The sequence below is a fragment of the Moschus berezovskii genome, chromosome 2, assembly GCF_049115385.1.
Source record: "Moschus berezovskii isolate FMDL1 chromosome 2, NW_MosBer_1.0, whole genome shotgun sequence".
Taxonomy (NCBI): Eukaryota; Metazoa; Chordata; class Mammalia; order Artiodactyla; family Moschidae; genus Moschus; species Moschus berezovskii.
In genome coordinates this window covers 79,185,478-79,207,086 of record NC_142461.1, presented here as the reverse complement: position 1 = coordinate 79,207,086, position 21,609 = coordinate 79,185,478, and the positions used below count along the sequence as shown (strand labels likewise).

Here is a 21,609-nt window from a genome sequence, read left to right as displayed (position 1 = left end):
ATCATTCTGTTGTTTTTGAGATTGTATCCAAGTACTGCATTTCAGACTCTTTTGTTGACTATGATGGCTACTCCAATTGTTCTAAGGGATTCTTGCCCACAGTAGTAGATATAATGGTCATCTGAGTTAAATTCAACCATTTTAGACCATTTTAGTTTGCTGATTCCTAAAATGTCGATATTCACTCTTGCCATCCCCTGTTTGACCTCTTCCAATTTGCCTTGATTCATGGACCTAACATTCCAGGTTCCTATGCAATATTGCTCTTTACAGCTTCAGATTTTGCTTCCATCACCAGTCCCATCCACAACTGGGTGTTGTTTTTGCTTTGGTTCCATCTCTTCATTCTTTCTGGACTTATTTCTCCACTGATCTCCAGTAGCATATTGAACCCCTACCGACCTGGGGAGTTCATCTTTCAGTGTCTTATCATTTTGCCTTTTCATATTGTTCATGGGGTTCTCAAGGCAAGAATACCAAAGTGGTTTGCCGTTCCCTTCTCCAGTGGACCACATTTTGTCAGACCTTTCCATCATGACCCATCTGTCTTGGTGTTCTTTTCCTTAATTTCCGTAAATAGCATTAAGGCAGACACTTTATCTGCCCTGTTCATCAGTATGTTCCCAGTGCCCAGAGCACAGATGCTATACCTAAAAGGCATGTGATAGATACGTGTTAAATCAGTGATTAAAGATGAATGCATTCAAAAGATATATACACCCTAAAGTTCATAGCAACAGTATTCACAGTAGCAAAGGCATGAAAATGACCAAATTTCCATCAATAGATGAATGGATAAAAAAGATATGGTATATATATAATATGTGTATATATATATATATATGTAATTATATATACACACCACATACACAATGACACATTACTCAGCCATAGAAAAGAATGAAATAATACCATTTTCAGCAACATGGATGGATCTAGAGATTATCATACTAAGTGAAGTAAATCAGAAAAAGACAAATACCATCAGTTACAAGTGGAATCTAAAATATGGCACAGATGAACTATTTTACAAAATAGATACAGACTCACTGACACAGAAAACAATGTCATGGTTACCAAAGTGGAAGGTTGAGAGGGGTTAACAGATACACACTGCTATATATAAAAGAGATTAATAACAAGGTCCTACTGTATAGTACAGGGAACTGTGTTTGATATATTGTAAAAAACCTATGGGGCTTCCCAGGCAGTTCAATGATAAAAGAATGTACCTGTAGTTCAGGAGATGCAGGAGACACAGGTTGAATCCCTCAATTGGGAAGATCCCCTGGGGGACTGCATGGCAACCCACTCCAGTATGCTTACCTGGAGAATCCCATGGACAAAGGAGCCTGGAAGCCTACAGTCCATAGAGTTGCAAAGAGTCAGACATGACTGAAGCAACTGAGCATGCACATATGCATGCATAAATCTATAATGGAAAAGAATCTGAAAAATTATATATTACATATATTATGTATATATTATTAAAACTGAATCACTTTACAACACTTGAAACCACACAGTATTGTAAATCACCTATAATTCAATTTAACAAAAATAAAGCACACATGAATTTGTGACCAAAGTTCCTGACCCCCCCACACAGAAATATAAGCAAGATGAAGAGGCAGAGAAATACCCAGCAAGTAAAGGAACAGGATAGATGCCCACCAACCCAAACAAAAGAGGAAGAGAATGGGAACCTACCTAATAAAGAATTCCAAATAATGATAGTGAAAATGATTCAAAATCTTGAAAGCAAAATGGAGTTACAGATAACCCAGCGGCAGGGACCAGGGAGGCAGTAAGTCGCAGCTACCGCACTCGCCAAACGCCGGGTCACCTGAGTTCTCAGACCGGGGAAGGCACAAAACGTAGGCCCAACTGAGTCTGCGCCTTGTGGAGTACCCAAGGACCTGAACCTGAGCCGCTCAGACCTGGGAAGTGCATGCAACCCAGCGCCGGCCACGGACAGCTCCCGGCAGAGCAACCTAGAGCCTGAGCAGCATAAACAGGGAAAGCACACACGCCATGAGCGGGAGCAATCCCAGTGTAGCCGAGACACTGCAAGCACTCCCCACAGATGCCAGTGATATTTGTTAGCAGCGTTCCTCCCTCCCCACAGCACGACTGAACAGGTGAGCCGAAAAAAGTGTCCACCACCGCCCCCTGGTGTCAGGACGGGAATTAGACACTGAAGAGACAAGCAAACAGAAGAGCTTTAACAGAAGGACCTGCCTTGGAAGTAATAGATGGAGAAGTCTTGAGCCTACTGCAAGAATAAGACTGAAAACCAGAGGCAGAGGCTTAAGTCCAAATCCTGAGAACATCAGAGATCTCCTGTTCAAGGGAACATTAATCGATAGGTGCTCATCAAATGCCTCCATACATACACTGAAACCAGGCACCACCCAAGGGTCAACAAGTTTCAGAGAAAGACATACCATGCAAATTCTCCAGCAACACAGGAGAATAGCCCTGAGCTTCAGTATACAGGCTGCCCAAAGTCAATCCAAACCCACTGACATCTCAAACTCATTACTGGACACTTCATTGCACTCCAGAGAGAAGAAATCCAGCTCCACCCACAAGAACACCGACACAAGCTTCCCTAACCACGGAACCTTGACAAGTCACCCGTCCAACCCCACACACAGCAAGGAAACTACATAATAAAGAGTACTCCACAAACTGTCAGAAGATGGAAAGGCCACCCCAAGCACAGCAATATAAGCAAGATGAAGAGACAGAGAAATACCCAGCAAGTAAAGGAACAGGATAAATGCCCACCAACACAAACAAAAGAGGAAGATATAGGGAATCTACCTGATAAAGAATTTCACATTTTAATTGTGAAAATGATTCAAAATCTGGAAAACAAAATGGAGTTACAGATAAATAAAGTGGAGAAAAGGATTGAGAAGATGCAAGAAATGTTTAATAAGGAATTAGAGGAAATAAAAAAGAGTCAATATACAATGAATAATGCAATAGATGAGATCAGAAACACTCTCGAGGGCACAAACAGTAGAATAACAGAGGCAGAAGACAGGATAAGCGAGCTAGAAGATAGAATTGTAGAAATAAATGAAACAGAGAGGGAAAAATAAAAACTAATTAAAAGAAATGAGGACAATATTAGAGACCTCTGGGACAATGTTAAACACCCCAACATTCCAATCATAGGAGTCCCAGAAGAAGAAGACAAAAAGAAAGACCATGAGAGAATACTTGAGGAGATAATAGTTGAAAATTTCCCTAAAATGGGGAAGGAAATAATCACCCAAGTCCAAGAAACCCAGAGAGTCCCTAACAGGATAAACCCAAGGGGAAATACTCCAAGACACATATTAATCAAATTAACAAAGATCAAACACAAAGAACAAATATTAAAAGCAGCAAATAACACACAAGGGGATTCTCATAAGGATAACAGCTGATCTTTCAACAGAAACTCTTCAGGCCAGGAGGGAATGGCAAGACATACTTAAAATGATGAAAGAAAGTAACCTACAGCCCAAATTACTATACCCAGCAAGGATCTCATTCAAATATGAAGGAGAAATCAAAAGCTTTACAGACAAGCAAAAGCTGAGAGAATTCAGCATCACCAAACCAGCTCTCCAACAAACACTAAAGGAGCTTCTTGAGACAGGAAACACAGAAAGAGTGTATAAACTCGAACCCAAAACAATAAAGAAAATGGCAATGGGATCATACTTATCAATAATCACCTTAAACATAAATGGGTTGAATGCCCCAATCAAAAGACAAAGGCTGGCTGAATGGATACAAAAACAAGAACCCCATATATGTTGTCTACAAGAGACCCACCTCAAAACAAGGGACACATACAGACTGAAAGTGAAGGGCTTGAAAAAGATATTCCACGCAAATAGAGACCAAAAGAAAGCAGGAGTAGCAATACTCATATCAGATAAAATAGACTTTAAAACAAAGGCTGTGAAAAGAGACAAAGAAGGAAACTACATAATGATCAAAGGATCAATCCAAGAAGAAGATATAACAATTATAAATATTTATGCACCCAACATAGGAGCACCGTGATATGTAAGACAATTACTAACAAGTATGAAAGGGGAAATTAATAACGCAATAATAGTGGGAGACTTTAATATCCCACTCATACCTATGGATACATCGACTAAACAGAAAAAAAAAAAACAAGGAAACACAAACTTTAAATGATACAATAGACCAGTTAGACCTAATAGATCTCTATAGGACATTTCACCCCAAAACAATGAATTTCACCTTTTTCTCAAGTGCACATGGAACATTTTCCAGGATAGATCACATCCTGGGCCATAAATCTAGCCTTGGTAAATTCAAAAAAAATTGAAATCATTCCAAGCATCTTTTCTGACCACAATGCAGTAAGATTAGATCTCAATTACAGGGGAAAAACTATTAAAAATGCCAACATATGGAGGCTGAACAACAGACTGCTGAATAATAAACAAATCATAGAAGAAATCAAAAGAGAAATCAAAATATGCATAGAAATAAATGAAAATGAAAACACAACAACCCCAAACCTCTGGGACACTGTAAAAGCAGTGCTAAGGGGAAGGTTCATTACAATAAGTCACAGCTAAAGAAACTAGAAAAGGAAGAAATGAAGAACCCCAGGGTTAGTAGAAGGAAAGAAATCTTAAAAATTAGGGCAGAAATAAATGCAAAAGAAACAAAAGAGACCATAGCAAAAATCAACAAAGCCAAAAGCTGGTTCTTTGAGAGGGTAAATAAAATTGGCAAACCACTGGCCAGACTCATCAAGAAACAAAGGGAGAAGAACCAAATAAAAAAAATTAGAAATGAAAATGGAGAGATCACAACCGACAGCACAGAAATACAAAGGATTATTAGAGAATACTATCAGCAATTATATGGCAATAAAATATTGCCATATAATAAAATGGCATATAATATAATAAAATATTGCCATAAATAAAATAAAACTTGGAAGAAATGGACAAATTCTTAGAAAAGTACAACTTTTCAAAACTGAATCAGGAAGAAATAGAAAATCTCAATAGACTCATCACAAGCACGGAAATAGAAGCTGTAATCAGAAATCTTCCAGCAAACAAAAGCCCAGGTCCAGATGGCTTCACAGCTGAATTCTACCAAAAATTTAGAGAAGAGCTAATACCTATTCACTTTCATGCGCTGGAGAAGGAAATGGCAACCCACTCCAGTGTTCTTGCCTGAAGAATCCCAGGAACAGGGGAGCCTTGTAGGCTGCCGTTTATGGGGTCACACAGAGTCGGAAACAACTGAAGTGACTTAGCAGCAGCAGCAGCAACACCTATTCTACTCAAACTCTTCCAGAAAATTGCTGAGGAAGGGAAACTTCCAAACTCATTCTATGAGGCCACCATCACCCTAATCCCAAAACCTGGTAAAGATCCCACAATAAAAGGAAAACTACAGGCCAATATCACTGATGAACATAGATGCAAAAATCCTTAACAAAATTCTAGCAATCAGAATCCAACAACACATTAAGAAGGTCATACATCATGACCAAGTGGGCTTTATCCCAGGAATGCAAGGATTCTTCAATATCCACAAATCAATCAATGTAATACACCACATTAACAAACTGAAAAATAAAAATCATATGATTATCTCAATAGATGCAGAGAAAGCCTTCGACAAAATTCAATATCCATTTATGATAAAAACCCTCCAGAAAGTGGGAATAGAAGGAACATACCTCAGCATAATAAAAGCTATATATGACAACCCACAGCAAACATTATTCTCAATGGTGAAAAACTGAAAGCATTTCCCCTAAAGTCAGGAACAAGACAAGGGTGCCCACTCTCACCACTACTATTCAACATAGTTCTGGAAGTTTTGGCCACAGCAATCAGAGCAGAAAAAGACATAAAAGGAATCCAAATTGGAAAAGAAGAAGTAAAACTTTCACTGTTCGCTGATGACATGATCCTCTACACAGAAAACCCTAAAGACTCTACCAGAAAACTACTAGAGCTAATCAATGAATACAGTAAAGTTGCAGGGTATAAAATCAATGCACAGAAATCCCTTGCATTCCTATACACTAATAATGAGAAAATAGAAAGTGAAATTAAGGAAACTATTCCATTCATTATTGCAACGAAAAGAAATAAATAATTAGGAATATATCTACCTAAAGAAACAAAAGACCTGTACATATAAAACTATAAAACACTGGAAAAGTAATCAAATAGGACACTGATAAATGGAGAAATATACCGTGTTCGTGGATTGGAAGAATAAATATTGTGAAAATGAGTATACTACCCAAAGTAATTTATACATTCAATGCAATCCCTATCAAGCTACCAACGATATTTTTCACAGAGCTAGAACAAATAATCTCACAATTTGTATGGAAATACAAAAAACCTCGAATAGCCAAAGCAATCTTGAGGAAGAAGAATGGAACTGGGGGAATCAACCTGCCGGACTTCAGGCTCTACTACAAAGCCACAGTCATCAAGACAGTATGGTACTGGCATAAAGACAGAAATATAGATCAATGGAAAAAAGTAGAAAGCCCAGAGATAAATCCATGCACCTATGGACACCTTATCTTTGACAAAGGAGGCAAGAATATAAAATGGAGAAAAGACAATCTCTTTAACAAGTGGTGCTGGGAAAACTGGTCAGCCACTTGTAAAAGAATGAAACTAGAACACTTCCTAACACCATACACAAAAATAAACTCAAAATGGATTAAAGATCTAAATGTAAGACCAGAAACTATAAAACTCCTAGAGGAGAACATAGGCAAAACGCTCTCTGACATAAATCACAGCAGGATCCTCCAAGAGCCACCTCCCAGAATGTTGGAAATAAAAGCAAAAATAAATAAATGGGACCTAATTAAAATCAAAAGCTTCTGCACAGCAAAGGAAACTATAAGCAAGGTGAAAAGATAGCCTTCAGAATGGGAGGAAATAATAGCAAAGGAAATAACTGACAAAGAATTAATCTCCAAAGTATACAAGCAGCTCCTGCTGCTCAATTCCAGAAAAATAAATGACCCAATCAAAAAATGGGCCAAAGAACTAAACAGACATTTCTCCAAAGAAGACATACAGATGGCTAACAAACACATGAAAAAATGCTCAACATCCCTCATAATCAGAGAAATGCAAATCAAAACCACAATGAGATACCATTTCACACCAGTCAGAATGGCTGCTATCCAAAAGTCTACACATGCAATAAAGGCTGCAGAGGGTGTGAAGAAAAGGGAACCCTCTTACACTGTTGGTGGGAATGAAAACTAGTACAGCCACTATGGAGAACAGTGTGGAGATTCCTTAAAAAACTGGAAATAGAACTGCCATACGACCCAGCAATCGTACTCCTGGGCATACACACCGAGGAAACCAGAATTGAAAGAGACACATGTACTCCAATGTTCATTGCAGCACTATTTATAATAGTGAGGACATGGAAGCAACCTAGATGTCCATCTGCAGACGAATGGATAAGAAAGCTTTGCTACATATACACAATGGAGTATTATTCAGACATCAGAAAGAATACATTTGAATCAGTTTTAATGAGGTGGATGAAATTGGAGCCTATTATATAGAGTGAAGTAAGCCAGAAAGAAAAACACCAATACAGTATACTAACGCATATGTATGGAATTTAGAAAGATGGTAACCTTAACCCTGTATACGAGACAGCAAAAGAGACACAGGTGTATAGAACAGTCTTTGGGACTCTGTGGGAGAAGGCGAGGGTGGGATGATTTGGGAGAATGGCACTGAAACATGTATATTATCATATGTGAAACGAATCGCCAGTTCAGGGTCGATGCATGTTACAAGATGCTCGGGGCTGGTGCACGGGGATGACCCAGAGGGAGGATATGGGGAGAAAGGAGGTGGGAGGGGGGGCTCAAGAAGGGGAACACATGTACACCCGGGGCAGATTCATGTCAATGTATGGCAAAACCAACCAATATAATATTGTAATTAGCCTCCATTAAAAAAAAAAAAGACCCATGTAAATGTTGATACTGACTCATTGGATGTATACAGTCAAGTACAATAGACCTGATCCAAAACTGAGAAGAATATCTGAATCTAATACATTAAGCAGGTAATTCCAACTCCATGTGAGATACTTATAGTCTAAGCTCTTCTTTATTGAATTATCAATTATCTAAATGAGCACCATTTTTAAGAAATAAATACTAAATGTATATGAAATAACAACAATAATATTTGATGATGACAGACATACTTATAGCACTATAATATTGCAAGAAGTGAAGTGAAATGAAGTGAAGTGAAGTCGCTCAGTCGTGTCTGACTCTTTGTGACCCCATGGACTGTAGCCTACCAGGCTTCTTCGTCCATGGGATTCTCCAGGCAAGAATACTGGAGTGGGTTACCATTTCCTTCTCCAGGGGATCTTCCCAACCCAGGGATCAAACCCGGGTCTCCCGCATTGGAGGCAGACATTTTAACCTCTGAGCCACCAGGGAAGCCCATAATAGTGCCAGAATAATGTATAAATAGTACAGGAATTCCTAAGCAACTCTGAGGTTACTTCAGAAAATTCAGTGATGCAGTAAAGAATTATAAATTGAAATGCTTGAATTCCTGACTTTAAAAACAAAAAATCAATCCTAAACCAAGTCCCACTGAATTAAATGTAAATTAGACTAAGCTTAGGACAACAAAGTTGTACAAGCCTTGTGAGAATTTTGAAAGCGAAACATAAAAAGATCTTGTCTGCCTGAATCAGAGATTAACATCAACAGTGATTAAGTCTTGTTGCTAGAGCATACCCTTGCGATGAAGGGATGAAAATGGTACCTTACTTCTGTGTTCTTCTTCCTCAAAGTCTACTCTAATCATAAGAAAGACATCAGACAAACTCAGACTGAAAAGCCTAGCCAGTGCTCCTTGAAATGTTCAAGGTCACCAAAAACAAGGAACAACTGAGAAATGGTCACAGCCAAAACAAGCTTAACAATTCATGATGACCAAATATAATGTGGGATCCTAGATGGGATCTTGAAACATATAAAGGGCATTAAGGAAAAATGAAGGAAATCTGAATAAAGCATGGACTTTAGTTAATAATAAGGTGTAAGTATTGGATCTTTGGGCTTCTCAGGTCGCACTAGTGGTAAAGAACCCACCTGCCAATGCAGGAGACATAAGAGACACAGGTTTGATCCCTGGGTCAAAACATCCCCTGGAGGAGAGAAAGGCAGCCCACTCAAGCCTTCTTGCCTGGAAAATCCCATGGACTGAAGAATCTGGCGGGCTACCATCCATAGGGTCACAAAGAGTCAGACACGACTGGAGTGAGTGAGCATGCATGCATGTGTTGGTTGGATCTTTAGTTGTAATAAGTGTAAGATACATAAGATGTTAATAATATAAGAAACTAGGTACAGGGTATATTATAACTCTGTACCACACAACTGTCCCGTAAACTAAAACTATTATAATATAAAATGTTTTCCTGAAAAATACATAACAGATATACTTTTAAAAGATCTTCTGATATAGTATTTGCAGAGAAAGATGCTTTTTAGTTTATAAATTATTTCCATAATTTCTGACAGTTCTCACATCTGCTACTATAAAATTCACTGCAGCTTCTCTGCCTCTTGGGAAAAAATGCATTTAATTATCAGTGAAATTCAACTCCAGCTTGTTATGATGAATGATTTGAACCTGTCAGCTTTTTTTCCTCCCTAAAAACAAAAGAAATGAAATGAAATACAGTCTTCCTCCTTTACTTCCACCTGCTTCATTTAATTGATGAAGGTTTGAGCTTGTATTAATCTTTTTGAGCTCCTTTGTAAGATGCAGAAAAAACTAATATGATATCATTGTATCTAGCTAATGTGTGTGCTTTGTGAAATTGATACACCCTGCCAAGACATAAATTACTTAAGCTTTGATAAATGTGTTGAAATCAGGGAATGTTCAAACAGATAATGCACAGCAATTCCTCTTTTTCTCCCTTTTTTAAACTCCATTTCATGCAAGCAGTTAAATGTTTTTGCATTATTATTGTAATATGATGGGACAAAAGACAGCAGTGATATTGATAGTAGCATAGAGAACCCCAGCAAGTACAAAAGCATTGGGGGATACAGCCTTGTGTTTTGCAGATAACATCTAACAACCTTGCCTTGGACAGACTGGTTTGCCAACAGGTTCAGATCCACCTCAGTCCTCTCCCAGCATGTTATATCACTGAAATTATCTACAGAGGAATGAGAGTCCTGCCAGACACTTTGTGCTTTCAGATCCTTTGCTGACTCATTTGGTAGGCTGAAATCAAAGATCCACAAACACATTTTGTTAGCAAAGAATGCTCACCTGTCCCTGTGATCTGGATATGACTCAGATGTCAGTGAGACTGGAAACACAAAGAAGCATTTGATTGATGCTCTAGGGTTGATTTCTACTCGTTAATTTGTTCTATGGCACTGAACAAGTTGCTTGATTGATCACTAATCAGTTCCCTGGAGACCTGAGAATCCATATCATCTTTTGAAGACGATTTTTGAATAGGAGGCATGGAACTATCCATTGGATAATGTAAGACCCATCAGTCTCTGAGTGCCTTTTGCCACAGGTTGGGCTCAGTAATTTCCATCCATTTTTTAAATTTAGTCCTTATAATCAACCAACGAAGGAGGTATAGGTGAGAAAATTGGGGCTCATGTCAAGGGACAATGAGGTCATCAGGCAGCAAATCCTATGCTTTTTCCACCATGCTGCTTCCATATTGGGAGCATATTGGATGAGTGTGGGCGGGGTTGTGATTCATTCAAACCCCAGTCATCCCTGAGTTGGTCTTTTGAGGTTGAGTGTGAGCCTTGGGAACTTTGGTCACACAACTATCTATGTAGACCTGTTTAGGAGATGTCTTCTCAGTAGTGATGCATGCATTTAAAGCAGCATTCTAAGGAGAAGGCTGAACAAGTTACACCACAGGGAGAGGAAGTTGGGAGAAGAGGTACAACTAGACAGCTAGAAATATATTAAGACAACTATTAAAGAAATATATTAAGACAACTAGAAATATATTTGTTTTTTTAATTATACTCTTCTCCCTATATACATCATCATCCAATAGCTTTTTGAAATTTGAGTTTAGATTTGGAAATCAGTACTTGTAAGAACTGTCCATACATTTTAGAGTAATAAATAAGTTGAAGAAGTGAAGTGAAGTCACTCAGTTGTGTCCGACTCTTTGAGACCCCATGGACTGTAGCCTACCAGGTTTCTCCATCCATGGGATTTTCCAGGCAAGAATATTGGAGTGGGTTGCCATTACCCAGCTTTCCTCAATTTGTTTAATGTTGTTGTCAAAGCAAAGTCTAGGGCAAAGCAAAAAAATTAAAAGATGCATGCATCTACTTTTTATCTAAGGAATCCTCAATGACAGTTTTCACTGAAACAGAGAACAATTACAGATCTGTGCTTAGGAGTTAAATTGAATTGTTTTTACATAGGCAAACCTTAAAATCCAAGGCAACTTGAGCAGATTTGAACCTAAAGAGTATTGTGTTAGAATATACTTTTTAAGAATCAAATTTCGTTTTCAATTCTCATCTGTAGAATCTTTCCTGAAGAATAGAATAGTGTTTTTAAAGGCAAATAATTACATCTAATTTATCTGTTTGGTAAGTTTCATTTTTGTTTTTTCACTTTCTTAGGGTGAGTTACCTATATTTCAGTCAAATTGTTACAACATCAGTTCCAGCAATGAAAATCTGTGGTATTTTTGAAAATTAATAAGCGACTTTTTGATTATTGAGTCATCTCAGAACCATCACATCAGAAGTCCTAGAGATAAGAGAAGGATCTCATAATGTCCATCTCACGATAGGACTCATCATGTATTTTTAAATGCACCAATATCAGTTAGCCTGAGACTTTACGTGATTGAAAACTTGTCACTGTACAATAAGTTTAACATTGATAGGTTTTCAATAACAGAAAAAGGAGAAAATCAGGCAAAGCATCAAGAAAAATGATCCAAGCAAAAAAAACTCAGAAAAATGTGCAATGTGAAACAAGCATTTTAAGATAAAAAGAGCATATTGGTGCTGGTAGTACAGAGTGTTGTCATACTCGTACCAAAAAAAAAAAAAAAGTGTTTTTGAATGGAAAATGGATCTTTATCCTACTAACACGGAATTAATTGGGAGCACTGCCCAGAGGTAAAGAATGTCCCAAGAGACAGGGGTTCGATTCCTGGGTCAGGAAGATCCCCTGGAGTAGGAAATGACAACCTGTTCCAGTATTCTTGCCTGGGAAATCCCATGGACAGAGAAACCCGGCAGGCTACAGTCCACGGCATCCAAAGAGTCGGATGTGACTGAGTGACTGTCACTGTCACTAGTGTGTGTATGTTAATCCATGAGGTCCCAAAAGCGTTGGATATGACTAAGCACTTGAGCACAAGCATATTGTGTATAAGTAAGAATTGAGGGTTTTGGGGGGTTTTTTTTTAAGCAAGCTAGAAGGGATTTATCTTGTAAAAGATAGGAAGAAAGACAGGAATGAAGGAAGAGGTTAGGAAATTGCACAAATTGGGGAATAGAGATCAGGAAATTAAGTTCTTTAGTACTGGCCATTCTCAGGATTGATAAGTGTGGCTGTCAACATTGACCAAGTAAGGCACATCTCATGAAATATTGGAAAAAGGTGAAAAATAATAATAGCAAGAATCATAATCACAGAGAAGAGAAACTGGACCTTAATCTGCAAGGAGTTTCTTATCTGTCCATGTGTCCTTGACTGTCTCCTTGGAGACAGGACAGGACAAGTCGCTTGGACCAGGTTGCATTAGCTCTTAGCAACCTTAAGTCCTATCTGTAGCCAGTACTGACTTCCATGGACTGTCTGACCAGTTGATCTCAATGAGGCTCTGTGCACATTGTAATGAAGAGTGTTCAAAGTCAGAAAACTAGTGACAGTATCATAAATACCCAGAATATTTTGAGCCAGAAATCCTGAGTAATGATCCCTCTTTTTCTGGTGACTATGCCAGTCCTTCAACACCAGGAGAGAGAAAGAAGTATTGACTCAGGATGTGCGAGACTTTAGGAACAGAGAGTATGAATTCAGGTTTTCAAAACAATAAGAATGTGTAGAATATCAGTTTGCCCTTCTGTCAAACCTCAGTAATTTAAGTAGAGAACAGGATTTTTGAAAATACTAGAAATGAGTGGGAAAAGCCTTCAGAAATTAATCAAAGGGATCAATATATATGATGTGCCCCCTCCCCACCAAAGCAGAAAACAAAAAAGAAAAATCCACACACACATTTAAGTCCTTGCATTCCTCCTCTAAAGTGTTCAGGGACAAGGTATAGGTGAAAACACTTCTCATGAAACTCTATTAGAACTTAAACTTTTATGAATGTATAAAACATAACCTCATATTATTAAACTCTACCATATAGTCAAGTGCAATATTTACAACCCAAGCTATGCCAGTTTTTTTTTTCTCAAAACTGAATTGAATGCAATAATTCTTGTAATAATCTGAGACTGGTTTTACCAGGTACTTCACCAAGTTTGAAAGGGTTGGGGAAACAGTACATAAAAACAGCCCCACTTCCTTCTCATCCTTTTCATCACGCTGACAGTTTTCCAGAGAATCATTACCAGAGTGGTTTGTGCCATTAGAGATAAGAGGCTATCTGTGTTTCCACGAGAAACCTATTTTCCAGACTTTATAATTCATCTATAAATATCCACTCTAAGCAGCAGTTTCATATATTATGAATATGTCTCTCAAAATTCATATTGACTTAACTAAATGATTTTTAGAAATCATGAGGACTCTTACACTGCAAAGAGAGTTAAAAGAAAATCAAATGCAAATAAAGTGCTGTGTTTCAGGGGGAACAATTTGAATCAAAATACTGTGGAATCCATAAAACACAGGCACATGATTCTTTCTTAGCAACCCTATCTTTCAGGGTATTATTCAGTTGTAATAAAATTTATTTATCAACAATTAATTAATTCAAAATATACGTTTCCAATTTATTTCTGCTATAAAGGCAGATAATTTGAAATTATACTTTTTCAACTAAATCTTTTATAGAACTTCATATTATTATTCATGCTACTTTTAATTACAGAATTTAAAATTGAATTATATCAAGTTATGAAATTATATGACATAAGCTTCTGAATATAATAATATGCTTGCTATCTACCAATATATTTTAAGAGTCTTATCAATACCTTATATTCAGATGGTTTCTAGCTCCGTGGTAGAAATCTCAGCTTATTAGAGTTATTTTCTACCTAAAAAAAAAAAAAGACCTTACAAATTGAATGTTTTTATCAAATAAGAGACCAAAAAATACTATATCCCCAGGTCTGGGAAGATAGAATTGTAAAGATTAGGATACAGAAACTAAAGCCACATCAACCCATTAAAATGAAATGCAGTCATCCCTTGGTATCCATGGGGGATTGGTTTCAAGATCCCCTTGAATACCAAAATCCAGGGATGTTTAAATTCCTTATATAAGATAGTTTAGTATTTGCATATAACCTATGTACATACTTCTGTATATTTTAAACCATCTCTAGATTATTTATAATGCCTGATACAATGTAAATAGTTGCCAGAATGTGACAAATTCAAGTTTTGCTCTTTGGAAATTTCTGTGTTTGAGTTGGGGGCAGTTGGGATTTTTTGTTTAGTTTTAATTTCAATTCAGTGTTGGTTGAATCCAGTGGATTCAGAACCTGCGTATACAAAGAACCAACTGTCCTCTCTTCCTAATCTCATCATTTCCATGTTTGTACTTATAGATTTATACTGCTTGGATGATATCGTCATCTTGTTACCCTGCAGAGCCCCACTGTGTATGTGAAATGGTATTTAGCAGGAAGCGAAATAATACTACAAGAACTGCCCCAGTGCTTTAGCTTTGGTATGTGTGGACTCACAGCCCAACCTAAAGTATATTTTTCTTTCTTCCTTTTGAACAGCTGTTTTGTGACAGTGAGAAGGTGGTGCATGCCACAGAGGGACTGGATTGGGAAGACAAAGATGCTGCGGGGACCCTGGTGGGTAACGTGGTACACTCAAGGATCATCAACCCTCTGCGCCTGTTTGTTAAACAGTCTCCAGTCCCCAAGCCTGGACACTTGGCCTATGCGGACAGCATGGAGAACTTTTGGGATTGGCTGGCCAACATCACGGAGGTGCAGGAGCCATTGGCAAGAACTAAAAGGAGGCCAATAGTGAAAACAGGAAAATTTAAGAAAATGTTTGGATGGGGTGACTTCCATTCCAACATTAAAACTGTGAAACTCAACCTCCTCATCACGGGGAAAATTGTTGACCATGGAAATGGAACCTTCAGTGTTTATTTCCGACATAATTCCACCGGCCTGGGCAACGTTTCAGTGAGTTTGGTACCTCCCTCCAAAGTGGTAGAGTTTGAAGTTTCCCCACAGTCTACCTTGGAGACCAAGGAATCCAAATCTTTCAACTGCCGCATTGAGTATGAAAAAACAGATCGGGCCAAGAAGACGGCCCTGTGCAATTTTGACCCATCCAAGATCTGCTACCAGGAGCAGACTCAGAGCCACGTATCCTGGTTGTGTTCCAAGCCCTTCAAGGTCATTTGCATCTACATTGCCTTTTACAGTGTTGATTATAAACTTGTGCAAAAGGTCTGTCCTGACTACAATTACCATAGCGAGACTCCCTACTTATCTTCTGGCTGAATCTTCCCATGGCCAATAAAAAGGAAGGATAAATATATACTCAACTATTAATAGAACCACCAAGAACCAAGCTCAGCTCTCCATGGCAAAGGATCCCTTTTGTTTCTGGCAGTGAACCTTCATTCCCTATAAGGTTTTCAAATTTTAAAAAGAAAAAGAAACATCTTAAAAGTTGAAATGTGTTTGTTATGATCATAAGTACCTTAATCTAAACAGTCAAACTGTGTATGAAGCCATCACTCTCTCATAAGATCTCTTTCTCCTAAGGCTGACTCCTCTAACTATTCTTATTTCGCTGAGTCGATGGTAGCAACATGGAACAGGAAAGAACCAAATAATGCATGTGATAAACATTGCTCTTGAAATGAACCTGCTTTTGAAGTATGTTTTGGAAAGTTACCTTAAAAATAGCAGATCCAGTAAAGTAACCGAAAAGATTGTATTTGATAGATGAATCACATTTCTGACATTGAATTCTTTTTTATTGCTGTCTTTTTTCCCATGTCTGTGCTGTTAGTGATATGAGAGATGAAGGGGTAAAATTTGCTTCAAAACTCATGTGTGAAGTTACAATGCCACAGTGGAATGAAACACATTATATTATCTGAGCTAGAGTTGAGTGGAGTGGGATTTAAACACTTACCCTTGGGTTGGTCACCATCCTTAGGATTCTCATCTGAGTAGTAATATTGGTATATTAAAAAAGCAAATCTGGATGTATTGTAAGTCAGTTCAATAATGATGACGATCAGGATGTTTTTGGATTATTTTGCCAGATTCAATGCTGTGAGTTTGTCAAAAATATCACACATCTGTTTTCCCCTCTGTAACCTAATTCTATTCATCTGGTGGTATGATTTTTGTATACCTGTGTAGAACAACTTTGAAATTGAGAGAAAGCAAATGTTTCCTAGGCTAGCTAGAATGGGAGAAACATTGGAATTGGAAGGAGGAAATTCCAAGATGATGTATTCATTATTTCTAGCCTGTTAGATTAAGTTCTCCTTGCATTTAGCTATTTAAGTGAAGGATCAAATTGTGGAAATAAGGAGTTTATTTAAACAATGCTAATTATTATCGCGTTAATAACTGAGACACATGACTCCCTAGACTTTTGTGATAACTTCCTAATGAATGTTGCCTCATAACCACATCCTCTTCATCTTCTCTGAGGGGGTCAAATGTCATCTGTGTCATAGAACTGGATGATCTTTGAATTAGCATAGAGAGAGAATCTGGCTCACCAGTAAAAAAAGTGTTTCTAGAACCTGGAAGATTCATGGAATGGTTACTCTTTTTACGATAGCTGTCAACATTTTCCCCCTTCTTATCTGTAAAATATCAAAGTAAAACACTGAATTGACAACCGAAGGAAGAACAAAATGCTCTTATTATAAAATGCTTTTACTAAGTTGTTCAGAAAGCCAACAGCTCTCGTCTCTATTTTGCTTCTCTTCCTTTCCTTTTCCTGGTGATACTTACACAGTGTTTGTTTTTTGTCTTTTGTAAAAATTGTACTAGGCTTAGTGTGTGGTAGTACAGGCTTGAAATTTTTGCTCTGAGTTCATTGGGTGCTTTTGTAATTTTGTGGTTGGTGTGAAATACTTTGAGACATCATTTTATTTTAACCTAGGAACAAGATTAAACTACTATTTACTGTAAAATATGTGGGAACCATATGTGTATATACACTTAGATTTTCTGTGTACAAAGAAAGTATGTGTACACATTTCTATGTAAATAAAAAGAATTTCCTAAATCTGTCACATGACTTTAAGTTTTTGTTTTTTTAAAGATTGTTCTTGTTTCTTTTCTTCACAATGGTTTAGTGTGTGTGTGTTCATGTGTGTATGCATTATCAACCGAGCATTCAGATCTTCCATATGTTCATATTAAACAAAGCAATTAGGCCTTGGAAATTATAAAGCAGAGTAAAATAATAATCCATACAAACCACTTGGCATATAGCTTGGTGTCTAGTAAGAATTCTGTGAGCTTCCATTAAGATTTATTATTACAAATGAGAGGTGATTTTAAATTGTCTAATGTTCAAAAGTTGAGTGGTATAAACACTATATCTATATAAAGAAAAAATAAATCGGTTTGCACAATTCTTAGATTTTAGCAGGATTTGTGGGATTAAAAAATAAAGAAAGTTCCTCAGGCATGTTTTTTAATTGGCGTAGAACATATGCCACATATATTTTTTAGACATAATTTCATTTCAAAGCCTACATAATTGTCAGTAATGGTGCTTGGCACAATATAAATCAGATCCCATTTAAACATGCAAATGCACACATTCCTACAAAACCACTTTTGCCTTAGAGTACTGCAGTTGAGGAAAAGGACATTCATGTAAGCTAATTTTATGTCCAATCACAAATTGTTCAAAATGTAAAGAAACAGATCCTTTTAAAATGCGATTTAAACTGATAAAGTGAACACCTGAAAACAATATAATGTATGTCAATTATGCCTCCATAAAAAATTAATTAAAAAAAATTTTCAAAAACACTGGCAGAAATTTAATTTCAGGGAGATGTTAGGCATCTTCTCAGGATCTCTCTATTTATAAGAAAGCAAACTAGTTTTGAGACCTTTTCACCCCTCTGCAGAAACAATCTTATTACTCATCACCACACAGAATCAGGAAACAGGCTATATTTCCATGACTATGAACAAGGTGATCATACCAGCCATAGCTGCTGTAAAATCTGGGGAAGGGAAATAAATAAAAAAGACAAAATTTTTGGACACCATGTTCAGTTCAGTTCAGTTCAGTCGCTCAGTCGTGTCCGACTCTCCGTGACCCCATGAATCACAGCACGCCAGGCCTCCCTGTCCATCACCAACTCCCGGAGTTCACTCAAACTCATGTCCACAGAGTCGGTGATGCCATCCAGCCATCTCATTCTCGGTCGTCCCCTTCTCTTCCCGCCCCCAACCTTTCCCAGCATCAGAGTCTTCCAGTGAGTCAACTTGTCGCATGAGGTGGCCAGCAGTAATCAGTGAAAAGAAAACAATTTTCCTTCTTCCTTCTACTTGATACTTGAAATTAAAATACCCCAGCAGTAATGAGTGTGGTTCTCCAACATGTCTATTCATAAGAGAACCTGACTCATAGCATTTTATACCCTGTAATCTTTATTGTCCAACACTGTTATTCTGCAACACCTTTCTCCTTTATTTGAAGAACTTTATATGACCCAGATGCTACATGCTACATTTTAGGCACAACTGCTACATCTTAAACATTCCACAACTGGCTAATCCTATCTCATCAGAAACATGGTTCTGCTGTGTGGGAGCTGCCATTACGGCTTAGGGATTCCACACTTAATTATTCAAAGTGCAATTGTCACATTAGCAGTATCACCTGTAAGCTTGTTAGAAATACAGAGTCTCAGGTCCTGCCTCCCACACTGAATTGACATTTTCATTTTAACAAGATCACCATGTGACTTGTATTTACGTTAAAGACTGAGAGATACTTCCTTAGAAACTCTGATTTAGTAAATGGAGTTAGTAAATTAGGAATTAAAAATCTGCATCTTAAGAACCTTTGGTTACAGTGGTTCAAATGGGCTTAATACTTTTGAAAATGGCTGAAGGAATAGACCCTTTGAAAAATGAAAATTAAATGAGTAGATTGATAACAAAATAAAAGTAAACCAATATTAATGTATAGAAGAATAGTATTTCAAAGAGAGTGCAGCCTACACTATCTTCTGGTTCAGACTTCTCATTTGACAGATAAGCAAAACCAGGGCCCCATCAGAGTCAAGGACATGCCCACTTAGTAAGTGACAAAGCCAACTGAAATGCAACTCTCCTGTCTCCTTGTCCCAGATCTTGTGTTACAGTAGAAAGGTAAGTTGAAGCAGATATTCAAAACAAAAAATAACTGCAGTGAGTTTATAAGAAGACATGACCCAGAAGCCAAAACTAAACATGAAAAAGGCTGGAAACACTCTCTCTGAAAAATCTTCAGGATTGTGATACAGCTATGAAAACAAATTTTTTTAAAGCTTAAACTACACAAAAGTTAAGTTAGAATAAAGCCATTTTGTCCAAAGATGAGCATCCTAAGATGTATTATAGGTATGACTGGCTAAGAATTAACAGCAGTAGAGCACGGGAGTTGAGAGAATTTTCAACAGATTTTAACACCTGAGAATATATTTTCATAGAAATAGGTAAATGGGGTGGAATGCCTTAAAAGCCTAAAGGTCCAACTTTACTTCATAAGGAATCTTAATTCATTGCCTATAAAATAGAGGGTGGCAGCATACATTTTTATTTGCAGTTAAAACTATAGTTAACCTCAAGTTAATCAGAACTTTCAATGAATGGAAATTTCATGTCTCCCATTGTCAGTGACAAATTCCAGGCAAACAAACTCTTGCTAGAGGTTTTTTTTCTTCATAAAAATCTTGTAAAATATATTCAGGGGTCATTTATTATTCACGTCATGTCTTACCCGCTACTGCAAGGTCTGGAACCCTGGGAATGTATCCCATTCTGCTTCATTTGTAATCTTCCCTTTTTATCATCCCTCTCAGCTCCCCCATAAATAGTCTGTAATCTCTTCTCAGAAGGAATGAGTTGACTGTGCCCTCTACAGCTCGGGACAAAGTATCCGATATGTAGTAGGTACCTGATCATTATTTGTCCCTTGATATTTTAAAAATCTCCGACAAAAATGGTGACTATTCAAGACTCAAGGGACTAGATCTGATTGATAGAGTGCCTGATGAACTCTGGACAGAGGTTCGTGACATTGTACAGGAGACAGGGACCAAGACCATCCCCATGGAAAAGAAATGCAAAAGAGCGAAATGGCTGTCTGAGGAGGCCTTACAAATAGCTGTGAAAAGAAGAGAGGCGAAAAGCAAAGGAGAAAAGGAAAGATATATCCATCTGAATGCAGAGTTCCAAAGAAAAGCAAGGAGAGATAAGAAAGCCTTCCTCAGTGATCAATGCAAAGAAATAGAGGAAAACAACAGAATAGGAAAAACAAGAGACCTCTTCAAGAAAATTAGAGATTCCAAGGGAACATTTCATGCAAAGATGGGCTCTATAAAGGACAGAAATGGTATGGACCTAACAGAAGCAGAAGATATTAAGAAGAGGTGGCAGGAATACACAGAAGAACTGTACAAAAAAGATCTTCACGACCAAGATAGTCACGATAATGTGATCACTGACCTAGAGCCAGACATCTTGGAATGTGAAGTCAAGTGGGCCTTAGAAAGCATCACTACGAACAAAGCTAGTGGAGGTGATGGAATTCCAGTTGAGCTATTTCAAGTCTTGAAAGATGATGCTGTGAAAGTGCTGCACTCAATATGCCAGCAGATTTGGAAAACTCAGCAGTGGCCACAGGACTGGAAGAGGTCAGTCTTCATTCCAATCCCAAAGAAAGAGAATGCCAAAGAATGCTCAAACTACCGCACAATTGCACTTATCTCACACGCTAGTAAAGTCATGCTCAAAATTCTCCAAGCCAGGCTTCAGCAGTATGTAAACCGTGAACTCCCAGATGTTCAAGCAGGTTTTAGAAAAGGCAGAGGCACCAGAGATCAAATTGCCAACATCCGCTGGATCATGGAGAAAGCAAGAGAGTTCCAGAAAAACATCTATTTCTGCTTCATTGACTATGCCAAAGCCTTTGACTGTGTCGATCACAATAAACTGTGGAACATTCTGAAAGAGATGGGAATCCCAGACCACCTCACCTGCCTCTTGAGAAACCTGTATGCAGGTCAGGAAGCAACTGTTAGAACTGTACATGGAACAACAGACTGGTTCCAAATAGG

At 37.8% G+C, this 21,609-nt stretch overlaps 1 protein-coding gene across 1 annotated transcript in view; it reads left to right on the top strand.

The window, feature by feature from the left end:
- Positions 1–15,787, top strand: part of NXPH2 (neurexophilin 2) — a 132,215-nt gene extending 116,428 nt beyond the window's left edge. The window contains exon 2 of the mRNA XM_055398090.1: positions 15,044–15,787. Within this exon, the coding sequence (XP_055254065.1) occupies positions 15,044–15,787 (744 nt within the window). The remainder of the gene's footprint in view (positions 1–15,043) is intronic.
- The last annotated feature ends 5,822 nt before the right edge of the window (positions 15,788–21,609 follow it).